The following is a 15366-nucleotide window of genomic DNA, read 5'->3' as shown; positions in this document are numbered from 1 at the left end:
ACACTGAGTCCTTTGGAAGGCAAAGGATGGCTGGGAGGCTGATCAAGCCTTCATTTCACATTCCTCAGCCCGACTTTCATTAGCAGAGTTCAGGTTTTAAATCTGTTCACCAGGACTTGGTGCAGCAAGCAGGAAGGGCACAGCAGAGATGCTGCTGCAGGACGTTTCTCAGGTAGCATGAATAATTCCTACACTATTAGTTTACATTCTCCTGCTCCACAGGCTCTGCACAAATGGAGCCAGAGCCTCTGGGGAAGGGAGATAACATTTACAGCTTCCACAGGCTCTGGGAACAGGCACAGAATGGGTATCTGGGCTCACCTCCACTGAAATAAACGAATACCAGTAGGCTCAGGCTTTTACTGGAAGTTTTAAAAACAGAAAATGGCTTAACAGAAAATATGAAGGTGTTTTATCACATCAATACTATTTTTTTTTAAAGATATCCAGACTGCACTGAGTACTGCAGTTAGAAACACAAAGGGCAAAGAAAGCTGGAAGGACAGGAAGGAACAGTTGCAAACCAGATCCTGCAACGGAGCAGGCTCCACAAAGATGGAACACTGCTGCAACAGATGGAGAATGTAAACACTGGCCCTCTAAAAAAGGGATAAAACAGGCGGTGGAAGCAATGTGAAACATTCCCTCCTCTGCCCTTCTGCATGAATCCAGTTGTGCTCAGGGAGAAGGGAATCTCACTGAGTCCCGAGCGTGTGCCAGCTGGAGAACTCACTCCAAAATGCCTTTTACCCAGAGCCCATCTGTGCATCCTGAGGAAATCCCTGATCCCCACCCAGCAGGAACGTGCCACACTCTGGGATGTCACATGTGGAGAGGAGGGAGAATTCCAAGTGACAGAGCCACGGCAGGAGCCAGTACCACTGGGAAGATTCTGCTCTCCAACGCCCCAGCACAAAACCACAGCAAGCAGAAACCTCCTAAGGCACAAATCTGTGGGACCCCACCTTCCCCACCCTCCAAGGATGACAAAAATCAGTATTCCCAAGTGTTTTCAGTCACTTCAAGCTAAGGCTTTACTGTGCTTCTATTAACTAACCAAAAATCCCCTGGAGTAAGGAAACAACTCTCCAGGGTCACCTGTCCCCAAGTACATCTTTTGACACTCTCTTAGATTTGATTTATTGCAACACCTTCAATAAAGTCCCAGCCTCCTCTTTTGCACAGATAAATCTGTTTTTATGTAGCTCTCTGCAATCACTCAGTGGCCTTGGCAAATGTAAATAACTTGGCTCAGCTAAATGTTTCCAGAAGTATTTTTTTTTAAAGAAAACAACAGCAGCACACGCTAGGATTGCATTCCACATCCATGGACTAAAAACACACTTAATATCACCACGTAAGACTTCTGAGATGGTCTAATCTTGCAAAGAAAAACACCTTTTCTTTGTGTATCTGCATATGAAAACTCACCCAAGTGCTAGGAAAAAAACACGAAGTAATTTAAAGAAATGTACATTTTAGGTCTGTTTTATCAGTTCTCAAACACCTGAAACGTTCTTGGAGGGCAGGGAGAGGAGCATCAGCACCCTGAAGTTTGAGATTCCTGGTTGCAATTCAACGTGCCAATGAGTGCAAGTGAGGTTGAGGGGGAAAGTGTGGGGAGCCAAAAAAAACACAAACAAACAAAAAAGACATCTCAAAATCTGGGATTTTTACAGACATTAACTCCTTACCTTGACCACTTCACCACCATCGACTTTCATCAGCTGCTTCAAGTTCTGGTGCAACAGGCTGGTGTTGGATCTCCACTTCAGCAGCCCCAAGAGATCAACTAGGAATAAAAAAAAAACAAAAAAACCAGCAATTATCTCATGCAGGCTATTTCCCTTTCCTCAGGCTCCATCACCGTATGCAGGACACAAAGTTTTATTTCCTTACTTCAGCCTTTTTCCCCTGGACAACAAGGCATTTCTGGTACCCTGTGACGCTGCAGAAACCTCGGACAATCCTTCTGCCCTGACAGAACTCTGAAAGGCTCTCAGAAAAGCAGCCAGCTTTTGAAGTATCAGCAGGAAAATCCAGGCCAAGGAAGCCTGGTCCCTCAGTTTTTAATGTGCTGTACACAAAACAGTTGCGTATTTAGAAAAAGATGCCAAAATGAAATTAGTCAGCCACCAACACAGTCGTATCTACAGGGCAGTGACTCTCCCAGCATTAATGTCTCCAGCTTCTTTGCTCCCTCTGCATAAACTGAATGGGAAATAAAGCACAGTGAAGCACAAAGAGCTGCAAACAAAATGAGAGTGGGGGAAAGCTGGGGGATGAATGTCTCAAGGGATGGAGCCTCAGGGCACAGCCCAGACCATGCAAACGGTCTCATCCCCAAATCCTGCATCCTGAGGATGGTGACACTCCAGCATTCCATGGTAAATTAGGGAATGCAGAAGGCCAGCTCTCTCCATCAGTCACTGAAAAGGTTCCTTTAGGGAAAAGTCCCGGGGAGGAGCTCTCAGTGGGGTTCCCCTGCAGAGCAGCAGCTCCCTGGTAAATCCCAAGGCCAGCACTGAACCCAGCACTGCCCACAGACCCCAAACCCTGCACTCCTCCTGCCTCAGGGGAAAATTCTTCCCTATGAAAAGTCAAGTTTTCAGCACAAAACACAACTCCCAGCAACTCCCACCCAGGAGAAGCCTCCAATAAAAAAAATGAACTCGAGGAACTTAAAGGTCTTCTCCAGCTTAGATGATTTTATGACTTAGAGACTCACTACCTTCAGTTTAGCCCCTGGCCCACTACTGCACCTCTCCCCCCTCCCCAGATAATTCATACTATGTGAATTCTGCCCAAAATAACTCAAACCAGGCCCTTTCTCCCAGCAAATACCCCCTCACCTCTCTGCTATTCACTTTCAAAGCAACCAACACAACGTTGACCAAACACCACTTGAATCTGCAGTGTTTATTCTGGAAATTATCTGCAGAGCCTCAAAGCAGCTGCTAGGCTTTTCTCAAAAAGCTTCAATTCTAAGTAATAAATGAAATTGCTTCTAGTGGAAAGGACCGCAGTACTCCTTGGAAAGGTTCCCCTCTGAGCAGCACTCAAACTAAAGCCTTCTCATCATCTCTTTGTGAAGAGAAATCAAGAGAGTTTTACTACATTAAAGCTTTGAAAGACTCAAATCCAAGCCCTCCGTTCCTTTTAATACATCCTACAAGAAGTCTACAGCCTGAACCCAAACGCGTATTTTGTGAATTCGTATTTTGAGCCTTAGAGACTCGGTATTCACAAAAAAAAATTCCTTCTGGAGGCAAAGCAAAGATGCCTCCATGCATTATCCTAAGTGTTTCATGGATATATTTATATCAGCTTTCCACCCCTGAATTTGGCTGCGGTCTGACTTCTAACAAGGCATCAGCTTGACAGAAGAAATGATCTGAACAAAAGCCAGCCCACGGACGAGCTCTGAACACAGCACCACGGATTGCCCCAAGAAAACAAACCCACGTGGACTCACAGCGTGACGGCAGAGCAAATGCTAAATGAATATACATTTGCGAGCACAAAATGTCAGCGCAGGCCAACTGAAAGGGAAAAATAACTTACAGGCTAAGGGAAAAACGGGCACTCGCTGGGAGTGCAAGCGTTAGTTGACCCCAGCAAAGCACCAGCCGGGCACTCGATCCCACTCTGTGCACAGGGCCGCGCGTAAAATAACGCACTACAAGGATGGAAAACGGCACTTTAACCCACAGGAAACAGGAATGCTGGAGTCAGCCTAGGTCAAGGGAAATCTGAGGCTAGAAAACATCAGGAGGAAGACAGAATGAGGGTGCCCAGAGAAGCTGTGGCTGCCCCTGGGTTCCTGGAAGCGTCCAAAGCCAGGTTGGAGCAATGGGTGACAGGGGGAGGTGGCACTGGACGATCATGAAGGTCACTTCCATTCCAAAGCAGTTTGGGATTCTGTGATTTCCCACTGCAAAAGGTTTGAACACCCAGACTGCAAGTCCCCAACAGCAACTTGGTTTTATTAATGTGATTTATTATTCTACGGACTGCATAGGAAGATTTTCTTTAACAAGCGGAAAGAAACACCCCAAGTTCCTGCCTATCTGCTTTCCTTAACCTGTACCTAGACAAAAAATTCCCTATAGAAACACCCAAACTTTCCTCAAAGCCCAGCCACTGAATTCAGTTCGGTAATATTTTCCCTCTAACTAAATTCCCATCTGTTCTTTGAAATTCTCTGCCTTCTTGACTTTAACATTTGATTTTCCAGTCCATATGATTTTTATTTTAATTCTGCGCTTATATCTTTGCTTTTTATGCCACTACAGCACTTCCACTTGTCATATGTGCGTGTTGGGTTTTTTTAATTATCAACCGTGCTAAGTCAAATTCCTCCCAACTGTTCTCCAAAATCCTGGTTCCTCCAAGTCCCGACTCCAGTGAGGGAACAGCCACTATTATCCAGAGATTTGAGTCCTTCAGGCAGAAAACAGAAATTCTTAGAAAAAGCCTTAGAGGTGCCCTGGATGCTTCCAACAGCAAATCCACAGGGACAGCACCAGCCAGCTCTCTGCCTATTGCTAACTGAATATTTGCCCAGCAAAATGAATGCAATTCCTGCTCTGTTCCCATCACCCTGATAACAAAAGGACATCCTGGAAGTCTGGGAAGAGGCACCAGGAGGACTTCCCTCCACAGGCACGGAGGGTTTTTGCTCCCCCTCTTTGTCTTACGTCGCCACTCTTCCTCAAAATCAACGGAAAAAGCCAGGGAATGTCCTGCTTCAACAAATTCTGCTCAAATCACTGACAACTGGTCAAGTGTTAACTAAGCAGATACTTTACACCATCACTCTCTCAAAGTCTCAGCAGCTGTAAACTTTGTTTTAATTCTGAAGACTTTTCCATGCTAAGGACATTGATTACTGAGCGAAAAGCAACATTAAAAACTCACAGTTCATAGAGAACTGAAGACAAGGGAGCGTTCAGAGAGCTCAGGCACAAAAAAGACTCTGCACCATCAAACACCAGGCAGAAAAAAACAGATGACTTATTCACATACTTTCAGAATTACTAAAAATAAGTCTCAAAGCCAGGTCTGAGGTAGTTATGGAGGGTAAAAGAATGAATTATTATAGGTGACCAAAAGGATAAAAATTTGCTTTGGCTCAACATTTTTGTCAGTGAGGGTACTAATGGATTTTTTATTTACCTGCTTTTCAAAAAGTTAAAGGAAGAATGTTAATCAACCATTTTACAAAACTTAAATAAATCAGCTTCAGGAATCACCATCTGAAAAACACTGCCGATTTTTAGATGAAAATTGATACTTCAGGGAGGAATTTAATGATGATTTTTTTGTTTGTTTTGTTTCTTTTCCACTCAACAAGACACGGTGATCTTGCTTAATAATGTCACAGTACTTTGAAGAGAGGGAAAAGACTTCGGCAACTCTGAGGAAAAGTTTCCCAGACAACATAATTAACAGCAGCATTAAATAAAGATCAGGCCTTCAAAGCAAACAATATGTAAATTAAGCACCAAACAATGCTCGGGCTCAATTTTAATAGCAGTTCTGTGAAAGCCACATCAATATATTGATCACTGGGAAATGTGTTTAACTGCTAACGAGCACTGGGGACAGCTGAAGGGAAAAACAGCGGAGGTTTTCCAACAAAAAGCAGTTTAATTCCAGATGTTGGCTCCCGCCCTCCCGAGCCCCGGCCCCGCTGCTGCTGAGCTGCCATCCCATCTTTGCTGGGAAATCCTACAACCACATCCCGTTGGTTTTTTTTTTGGCTGAACACTGCCAGGTTCCAGGGCTGCCAGACTGCAGTGGATCCGATGCGCTCTGCATGCGAAACACGTGGGATGAGCCGGGAGACGCCGCCGGAAAACACCGCAGCCAACCCCGGCCGCGGAGCGGGGACATCCCCCGGCCAGAGGGGACTCACAAACGTGGCAGTGTCACCGTGATCCCCACGCAGCTCCCCACGGACCATCCTGAGTCACCGCAGCTCCCTGGAATGACTCAGTCCCCATGGAATGACCCTCCCACGTCCCCACTCACTGCTGGTGCAGCCAGGAGAACGAGGGATCGCTCCATGGCAACCGAGCGCAGGAATTACACACAGGGCACAGGCTGCAAATCGGAAAGATCTGCTTTGGTGGCTGCCACGGCCTCGGGATGCACTCAGCCAGCTGACAAACAGGGAAAATGCACGGAATGCAAGGTTTCAAAGGGACGCACACCGAGCCAAGGCCACTCCTGGGAAAGTGTGGGAACATGAGAGAGACCTCCAGTTAACACATCCTCCCCTAACGCCCCTTCTGCACACCAGGAGAAAACCTCAGAGCTGTCCTCAGCCTTGAGATATGGATATTGCACCTTGGAATAACATAAACCAGCTTGTCTGGGAGCAGAGCCCTGGTATTACCCACTCTTGAAAGAAAACTCATCCCCTTCCTCAGAGCTGCTTTTCAAGGCAAAGTAAAATGCTCCAGAGCACTTCAGGGGAACAGTCTCAACTACATAGGAAATAATATCCCTGGCTCCACTTGGGATTCTTCTGGTTTTTCAGAGACATCAGCTGCTCTGGAAAAGGTTGGACGGTTCACACACTCACCCACAGAACATAATCCAGCAAAAAGCCAGCCACGTGGAACTGGGATGGAGAAGGCAGCAAAGCCAGCACACAGATCCCAGCCCTGCTGGGAGCAGCAGGAGCCCCAGCAGTCCTGGGAACTCACCGTTCTGGGTAAGTTTTGTTGAACAGACCAGAGTGGAAATCTGGAAAGAGTCTTTGCTGATGGTGCAGCTCCCGAGGTTCTGCATGCTCTTGCCCGTGGCTGAGTGTCCCTTTTCCTCCAGCTCGATTTTTGTGGATGGCAGACTGAGATAGGTCGAGGCATCCTCCAGCTTCTTGGCTTCTGCCTACAGGGATGTTTGAAGCACAGCAGGAGAAAAATATCCAGTCAAAAATCTCAGGAATAGGAGAATTAACATTTATCCTGGATTTTCTTAGGTTTGGAGCTATCAAATGCATCTTTAACAACACTAATTTAGCACTAATCTGTCTACATTAGAGCCAAAATGGGATTTAAAAGGCTACAGAATTCATTTTTCCCAGCCCACAAAATACTCAACAATAAATGCCTTTGAAATTAAAACATATTAAAGGTTCAACACTCAATCTTCCATATAAACCAACTGCTCAGGATTTGCTGCTTAATTTGATTTATCAGAAGAGTTCAAAACACATTTTCCAGTGTAATTCTGCAGCAGAATTCCCCAGAAGTCAGTCAGTGGAGCTGCCCTGCTGGAAAGTCAAAACTCTACCTTGTAAACGATAAGGTCGTGCTCTCCATCTCTCAGAGTTGTCCCATCGTACCTCATGAGCTTCACAAATGCCAGAGCAAATATTTTCTCAGATTTATCTTTGGCTGTTACCAGAAAAAAAAAAAAAGACAAATCATCACAATAATTTTTACAGTCAGGACACCTAAATCTCACGGACATGGACAACCTGTCAGTGAGTGACCACAGCAAAGATTCTCATGGAAATTAATGTATAGAAAACGGGGGAAGTCTTCTAAAAGCAAGACAGAACCAAAAAAAAAAAAAGAAAATAACCAAATGAACACATCAGCAGTAACCAGATGCTTCATATTTCCATATTCTGTCCGCTCTTTTTGAAAAGCTTTATAAAGGCAAATTTTAAAAACAAAACAGAAACGTGATGTATTGAGAAAGGCCAGGTTTTTAGAAGAATGGCAGTGTTTGGGAGCTGGAATAAAGATTAAACACCAGCACTGAGGATCTCATCAGGGCACAGAGCCCTGAGGACAGACATTTGGAGGGGGAACATTAGAAGCAAAACAGAAACTGGGTCCATAATTGCAGATGAAGTGCCTCAGTTTTTTGAAAGCTGACCCATTCTGCAGCCAAAAGGAACTAGAAAATGCTAGAAGATTGTTCTTGCTCAAAACTGTTGGCAAAAGTTTAAAAAAATAAAGCAACAGCTGAAGGAGAGATCACAAAGGAAGTGGAGAAGTGAAGCCAGAAGCAAAGGGCCACCACCTTGAGACAGCCCAAAGAGCCTGGGAGAAAACCCTGAAAGGGGCTCTTCTCAATATTTAGGGATGGCCTCTTTTAAATATTTAGGCTGTGGCCAACTGAAATATTTGAGTCATCCTAAGAACATTTCTGACTGTTAATAATCTATAGCACACAATAACAATTCTGTTAATAACAACACTGACTTTTGAAACACTCCTTTCCTTAAAAAGTATCAGTCTCTAGATTATTTTATTCATTTTCTAAATCCTGAAGTCCTCAACTACCAATGCTAAGACAACTTTCACGTTGCCATTTATTGAAGATCTTTACTACTCCCTACCTCTAAGGTACAGAACACCACAACCCTCTGAGTTACTAATGGAAAGCTTTACTCCACTAGTAACCTAGTAAAAAATTCCATTTATTCCCTTTGGAGAAAAAGCAGGGCAAGGAAGGAACAACTCACTCAGGATAGGTAAGAGTGAGTAAGATGTAAAGCTCAGATATGACCTCAAGTAAAACACTGCAAATTTAATCCTGCACTAAAAGCGATGGCAATAATCAGTTCTGGACTCGGAATATGGGAATGCCATCCCTCCTCCAGGGGACTCAGGCAGCAGGCACTGGCAGGAATTCCCAAGGAGAAGCTAAGTGTCTTGGGTTCAATGCAAGATGTATTCTATTTCCATCTATTGAAACCTGTTGGAGAGGTGTTTATCTCTTTTTCTATGACCCATCCCTCATGGCTCCAGGGGGAGGGGGTGGGTGCCTTCTGTTTGTGGCCAGCTGTTAATCCAGCTGTGTCACTGCTCTTTATCCCTTCCAGGACCCACCCTCCCTGCAGGGATCTCTGCTGTTCCTGGCCCATCCAGGCTCACTGCAGGGCTGAGACAATTCCATCCTCCATCGGGAGATGCTGCAGCCAGGGGAGGAGCCCGGCATTCCCGGCTGGATCACACCTGGCCCTGGGAACAGCAGCACAGCCCGTGTGCACGGGATTGCCAGAGGAACCCCGGAGCCATCCCAGCACCACTGCTCCCTTCTAGAAGATCATCTCTACTCCAACAGAACCACATCTGTCACTCCAGGAGGACTTAACTGGACTGCTACCAACACCCTGACCAACAGGCTGTCAGGTTGTGGTCTGACTGTCAGTGGCTTTTTTTTTTCTTTTTATTAGTTTGTTTTTTAAATTACTACATTTTTAATTTTCCTAGTAAAGAACTGTTACTCCTATTCCTGTATCTTTGCCTGGAAACCCCTTAATTTCAAAGTTGTAATAATTCAGAGGGAGGGGGTTTACATTCTCCATTCCAAGGGAAGCTCCAGCTTTTCCCTGGCAGACACCCGTCTTTCCAAACCAAGACACTGAGTTACTCACAGTCCTGGGAGGATCGGTGGCGGAAGGTGAACCTCAGGTGGCTGCGGTTCACGTCCTCAATGGGGATGGCGACCTGGCACCAGGGGAGAGGAAGGAAACGGTCAGGGCAGCACCTTCAGCCTCCCCAGCCCCATCCAGACATCTTCCAGCACTTCCAAACGATCAGTGAGTGACAACCCCAGCAGCACATCCATCCTCGGTGGCCCCTTTCTGTCTATGGGCACAACAAGGGCACCTTTGGAGGGAAAATTCTGGTGTGGGGAGCAGCTCCGAGGCCCCTGTGAGCACACAGCCCCTGCTCCTGTTGCTTTTTATCTTTTTGTTAGAGCTGGGATTAAATGTGTCATGTTCAGACTCAGATGATTATTAATTCTTATCTATGTTACAGTCTCACAAGTTGTGAGCTCTACCTAACAAAGAGAAAATTTGCTCTGTGTCTCTCTCTTTACAAGGTCTTCTGAGCACAAACTGTCCAATTATGAGATGACACCTAAATTATTTTTACTTTTAACCCAATAACCAAACACCCCCGGCCCACAATGAGGATTTTTCTACCCAATTACAAAAAATCACTCAGACCCATGAAGAAGGTGGTGAAAAAGAACTAGCCTACACCTGAAAGCCTCAATCTTGCTTCATATCTATTACTATATTCTAAATCCTTAAACTCTAAGTTTTCCGCCCTGTGATATCACACACTTCTCTCCAAACTGCACACCCACAATCCCAGTGCTGTCACTCAATTTTGGAGCCTTCTCCATGGCCTCAGGTCAAATGTAGAGTTTTCCTGGGGGTCAGTGCCTGTCAGCACAGAAAATCAAAAATCCTCAGTGCCCAGGGTTCCAACATGCTCCCACTGCTGCAGAGACTGAATGGATTCCAGAAATCCACCAATCCCCAAACTTGGCAGTGGAAGGGTTGTTACCCCAGCAAAATGAGCAGGCTTAAAGCACAAGCAACTCCCCAAAGAGTGATGAGTCCAACACGAGGGGAGGGAAATGTTCAGTGCAGCACCTTCAGCCTCTCCCTGCCCCATCCCAACATCTTCCAGCAGTGCTCTGGGGCACTGCTAATGATGGAGTGACAATCCCAGTAGCACATCCATCCTCTGCCCTTCCCCAAAAGCCCCTGTCTATGGGCACAACAAGGGCACCTTTGGAGGGAAAATTCTGGTGTGGGGAGCAGCTCTGAGGCCCCTGTGAGCACACAGCTCCTGCTCACAGACAGACTGCATGGATTCCAGAATCAGCCTCCTTTGCAATCTCCAAACTTGGCACTGCAGAGGTTATTACCCAGCAAAATGAGCAGCTCCCCTAACAGTGATGAGGCCAACACTCTGGCAAATATGTTTTAGCCTTAATATCCTGCTCTCCTCTAGGTCAGCTTCATGGAAACAGAGCAAACCATTCCTGAAGAGATGCTGGAGTTTCCCCACAACACTCATCCTGAGCAATGGCTGAAATAAAATTCAATATGCAATAAAAGTCAAAGCCTTTCTTGGCTGAGCTATTCCTTGCCCTGCTGAACACAGGCCCTGAATTTCCCCAGTTTTGTTTACCACTGAAAGCTTATTAATGACACATTGACACCCAGAGAAGTAATTTTAACAGGTTAAATACCTTCACAGTCTCAAACCAGCGAGGCTGCTTTACTTGATAATAGATCACTGACTTGTACTCTGAGATGGCTTCGTCACCAGCACCGGGAAAAATAACACTCTGCAAAAACAAACAAAAGGGGAAACTTAAACTCCACTTCTTCAGTCAAAGAAATAAAAAATAAATCAGAAGTGGGTCAGAGTAAGAGAGAATGCTCCTCGTGAAACTGGTATCAAAATGCAGGCATTGATAAGCCAAGATGTATTTAACAGTGACAAAAGTTTGGCTGAAAATAAAAACCGGGACCCTGAGCTAACAAATAAGAGCAGTTGAAAAGGCTTAACATGATATGTATCAAAATCAAAAAGCCCCCAGACATTAAATACTTTAATACCTCTAATCTTTTACCATCTTCATCATAAACAGACACTGTGACTTCCACGTTCTTTGCTGTGGTTTTACTGCCTTTGTCGAAATCTCCCTGAACCAAGGTGACGTAGATGTCATTACGAACATCTCCTACAAGGGGAAAAGCAAAGCACAAAATAACCCGCAATTCTCACAGTAAACACAAGTATTTGTGAAGCCAATGACACACAGAAACAACGGGAAAATGTTTAAAACACCATACTTCCATTTATTTTATTTTTACACAACTGCTTTCTGTATTCACTTGAAAGGAAACGTTTCAACACAGTCATTTATCCCACACAAAGGTATTTTGCAATTTAAAATATTTTAAAAGCCTACAAGAGGTCTCTAATTTGTTGCAGCAGGAAGAGGTTTGATGTTTTTGCTGGCTTGGGGGTTGCAGGGGAGGGATGAATTTAGATTTATGTCCTAAGATGCTCCTCAGTTCCACCCCAATTCAACTGAAATTTTGAGAACGAGCTGGGGAAACAAGGGATTTCCAATAATTTTAGGAGGCAACACAGGATGCAAACAAGGTGCTGAGGCACTCACACTTGCAGAAGAGACTGCAAAACATCTGACAGACATCTGTCAGCAGCCACAGGGAGACCTGGAACTGGGATGGGCTCTGGAAACACCTCATGGATCCTCCAGAGCCCACAATGGACACTGCAGGTTCTGCTCTTGCTCATGGCAGCTTTTATTTTGAGAAGCACCACGTTTTGGGATTGGATTTCATGGGTTTTGGTCTGGGTTTTCTTTGTAAACACCTGAACTGAACACGCACAGAATACGTGTATTTAAGAAAAGATGATGTGGCTCTTTTTCAACTGCATTATCCAATTCTGGTACAAACCCTACGAGAGCTGCTATCTCGAAATTAAGCTTGTACCTCAAAAATCTGCCTTGGATTCAGCACAGGAGGCAAGTTTTACATGTGCCCCTGCTGTGGGGGATAACACAAAGTGTGCAGTTTGAGTACATTCTTTTAACTGTGAAAAAAAAGAGAATTTCCACTCTCACTGGGATCTCTTGTCTTCTTGATAGGGATGGGAGCTTTATTTATTGATGCAGGTATTACCAAAATATTTTGTATTTATTTTCAATGAGACAACATCTTCTGATGATTTTAATGCATACCATAGACACCTTAAATTCATCTGCAATTACTACTTCCTCCAAAACCTTCCATACACACAGCCATTTAAAGCAGATTAAAACACAACAAAGCAGCACTAATTAAGGGCCTTACCAGGCATGATAATCTCAGGAAAGCCCATTTTCCGTGCCACTGCTGTTGACCTGTCCACTAAGTGTGGAAACTCTTTTCTAATCTGATGGATATCTCCTGGAAGAAGTTTCAAAGTCACCCACAGACCTGTTGTGTAAAAAAACCCACAATTATGAAACTGCTGGGATTTATTCTTAGATGCTACAGATTTCTTTTTACAAACTGAAAAATGTAAGAAGGTTAAAATAATTAAGGTATGTTAAGATAACTGATCTTCCTCTACTAAAAAAAACCAAACTATTTTAAAACACTAAAAAGATCATCACACAAAAACATGCACTCAAAAGATCTCATCACTTCACACAAAAATACGAGTACAGCACACAGAATTATTTCTGATTATGTTCCATGTTCTTTGTAATGAGATGTTTATCTTCCACGGGGGAAAAAAAAAAAAAAAAAAGAGCAGGAGCAAGGATGATTTGCATGGAAAAACCCAAGGATTCCAAGCAAGCAATGCCAGCAGATCCATACCCCAAACTGAATGACCACCACCCCTGTAAGTTGTTGTTACTGCTCTGAGCACACAAATCTACAGCATCAGCTTCACACAGCTGATATTTTTCTGCTCAGCAGAAGAAGAAGCCACTAAAAAGCTGCTGCTTGCCAGCTAGCATCAGGCACACTTGTTACAGGAAAAAGAAAGATGCCAAAGCAACAAAAAAAAAAAAATAAAAAAAAAATAAACCCAACCCAAAGAAGTCTCGTACTCAGTGAAGTGGCTGGCAATCAAATTTAAGCACAAAATAATCACAGCAGCAATTTGCAGGAGAAAATCCTAAAATTAAAAGCTATGAAAAAAACCACCCCAAAAATATTCATCCATGAAATGAATTGTGGGTTACCCTGTTTGAGAATTAACTGTACATTCACTCTGTGTACACTTGGCAGCTAGTCTCTTCCATGATATCTCTGTATGAGTTTCTGGCCTGATTTTTTGCCAGGGATGGTTCTGACAGCTGCTCTTCCACTGAGCTGCAACTGTACCTGCACTGACTGGCTAAGGAACAAGCCTTAATCCTTTTTTTCTGTTTGCCTAGGCACTTTTTTAGGGGAAGAATCTGGAATGAATCAAAGACGCTGAAATGTTTCCTCCTATGGGACACACACTGGCTACAGGAGAAAAGGAGGGGAAGCAGGTAAAACTCTCCCTCACTAGCTAAAGGAGATTCCAAAAAAATAAGTTCAGGTAAAATTTTGGGTTTTTAAAAAAATTTAAAATTTTTATTTATTAGTGCAAAAAATCAGGGTTGTTGTTGTCAAAAAATCAGTATGTTGTTTTCTGCTCAGCTATGGAGTGATAATAGATATTCACAGAGTGGTGGAAACTGTGTTAATCAGCATAGCTCCACATGAATCCTGAATTCCCAGGAAAAACTGAATGCAGCAGAGGAGTAACTGGGCACACACACATCATGATCATGAGATCTCACACAAAAATAGATCAACCCCAGTGCAGTGCCCCAGAGAAAGTAGCAGGGAAGGTTTCAGAGGGGTTGCCTGCCTCTGGCTTCCCCCTCACCTCCTGTGAGCTTAGTTCTCCTGAAGGAGCAAAATGTTCCAAGGGCAGCTGCAGAGTGGAAAAACAAGGGGAAGGAAGAGAAGGAAGGGAATATCCCTTCCTTCAGCATGGAGAGGCAAAAATCCACAGCTCAAGGGCACAAGAGGGGAGTCCTTGAGTCATCACCTCCAGCAGAGCATCACAGTCAGGGGATAGGTGGGGTTGGAAGGGACATCTGGAGATCATCCAGTCCTGCAAGGGGGAGCATGGGACACAGGAACATGTTCAGGTAGGCTGGGAATGTCTGCAGAAAGGGAAACTCCACATCCTCCCCAGGAAGCTGTTCCAGAGCTCAGCCACCCTTCATGGCAAGAAGTTCCTCCTCATGGCGAGGTGGAACTTGTTGTGTTTTAGATTATGGCCACTGCTCCTCATCCCGGCATGGGGAACCACTGGAATCAGTCTGGCCCCATCCTCTGACACCTTCTGGATGTCTTTATACGGAATAAAGAGATTCCCTTTCAGTCTCCTCCCCCTCAGAGTAACCAGGCCCAGATCTCTCAGTCTCTGAGAGATGTTCATCAGAGAGATGTTCAGAGCCTTGATCATCTTTGTGGCCTCCCCTGGACCCTCTCCAGCAGAAATATGAAGACATCCAAGAGCTGAACAATGCTAGAATATGTAGAGTCCACATTGGGCAAGGGCAAAAATCACAGGGAAAGGGGAAGGGCAGGCTGAGCCCTGAGGGGTGGGGTGTTGGAAATGGATGTGCAGAGAATTCTCAAAGCCTGACAGAAGGCTCACATAGCACGCATCTGTATTTAAATCCTGAGATTAAAAATGCCGATTTAGAAATGCCATGGAATAGGACGGACACGGTTGAGAGAGCAGTGGAACCGGAAACAAGTTTCAAATGATGGCTTTACAAATAGATTAGATACTTTGGAGAAACAGAACTATGAAAGATGTATTGCAGAAGAACCCATGAGGGGTAATTTTAGATTACTGGCTTTAAGGCATTAACAGCATCGTGTGGCAAAAGCTCATAGGCCAAAAATCGCTTATAATGGATTGTAATTAGGAAATAGTTTGATTTCTGATTGTGATGGTGTGAATTGTAACATCTGCACCGTCTCACCCTTCTCATAAGAATGAAAAT

At 44.5% G+C, this 15366-nt stretch overlaps 1 protein-coding gene across 5 annotated transcripts in view; it reads right to left on the bottom strand.

The window, feature by feature from the left end:
• Window positions 1–15366, bottom strand: part of DOCK1 (dedicator of cytokinesis 1) — a 260361-nt gene that overhangs the window by 204972 nt on the left and 40023 nt on the right. For all 5 annotated transcript variants that reach the window (XM_040071170.2, XM_040071172.2, XM_040071171.2 and 2 more), the window contains exons 13-19: window positions 12668–12793; window positions 11399–11523; window positions 11026–11124; window positions 9407–9479; window positions 7306–7409; window positions 6717–6900; window positions 1695–1792 (exon numbers count right to left, since the gene is read on the bottom strand). In XM_040071170.2, the coding sequence (XP_039927104.1) occupies window positions 1695–1792; window positions 6717–6900; window positions 7306–7409; window positions 9407–9479; window positions 11026–11124; window positions 11399–11523; window positions 12668–12793 (809 nt within the window). The remainder of the gene's footprint in view (window positions 1–1694; window positions 1793–6716; window positions 6901–7305; window positions 7410–9406; window positions 9480–11025; window positions 11125–11398; window positions 11524–12667; window positions 12794–15366) is intronic.

The sequence above is a fragment of the Hirundo rustica genome, chromosome 8 (genome assembly GCF_015227805.2).
Source record: "Hirundo rustica isolate bHirRus1 chromosome 8, bHirRus1.pri.v3, whole genome shotgun sequence".
NCBI lineage: Eukaryota > Metazoa > Chordata > Aves > Passeriformes > Hirundinidae > Hirundo > Hirundo rustica.
This window is presented reverse-complemented; position numbering and strand designations above follow the sequence as displayed.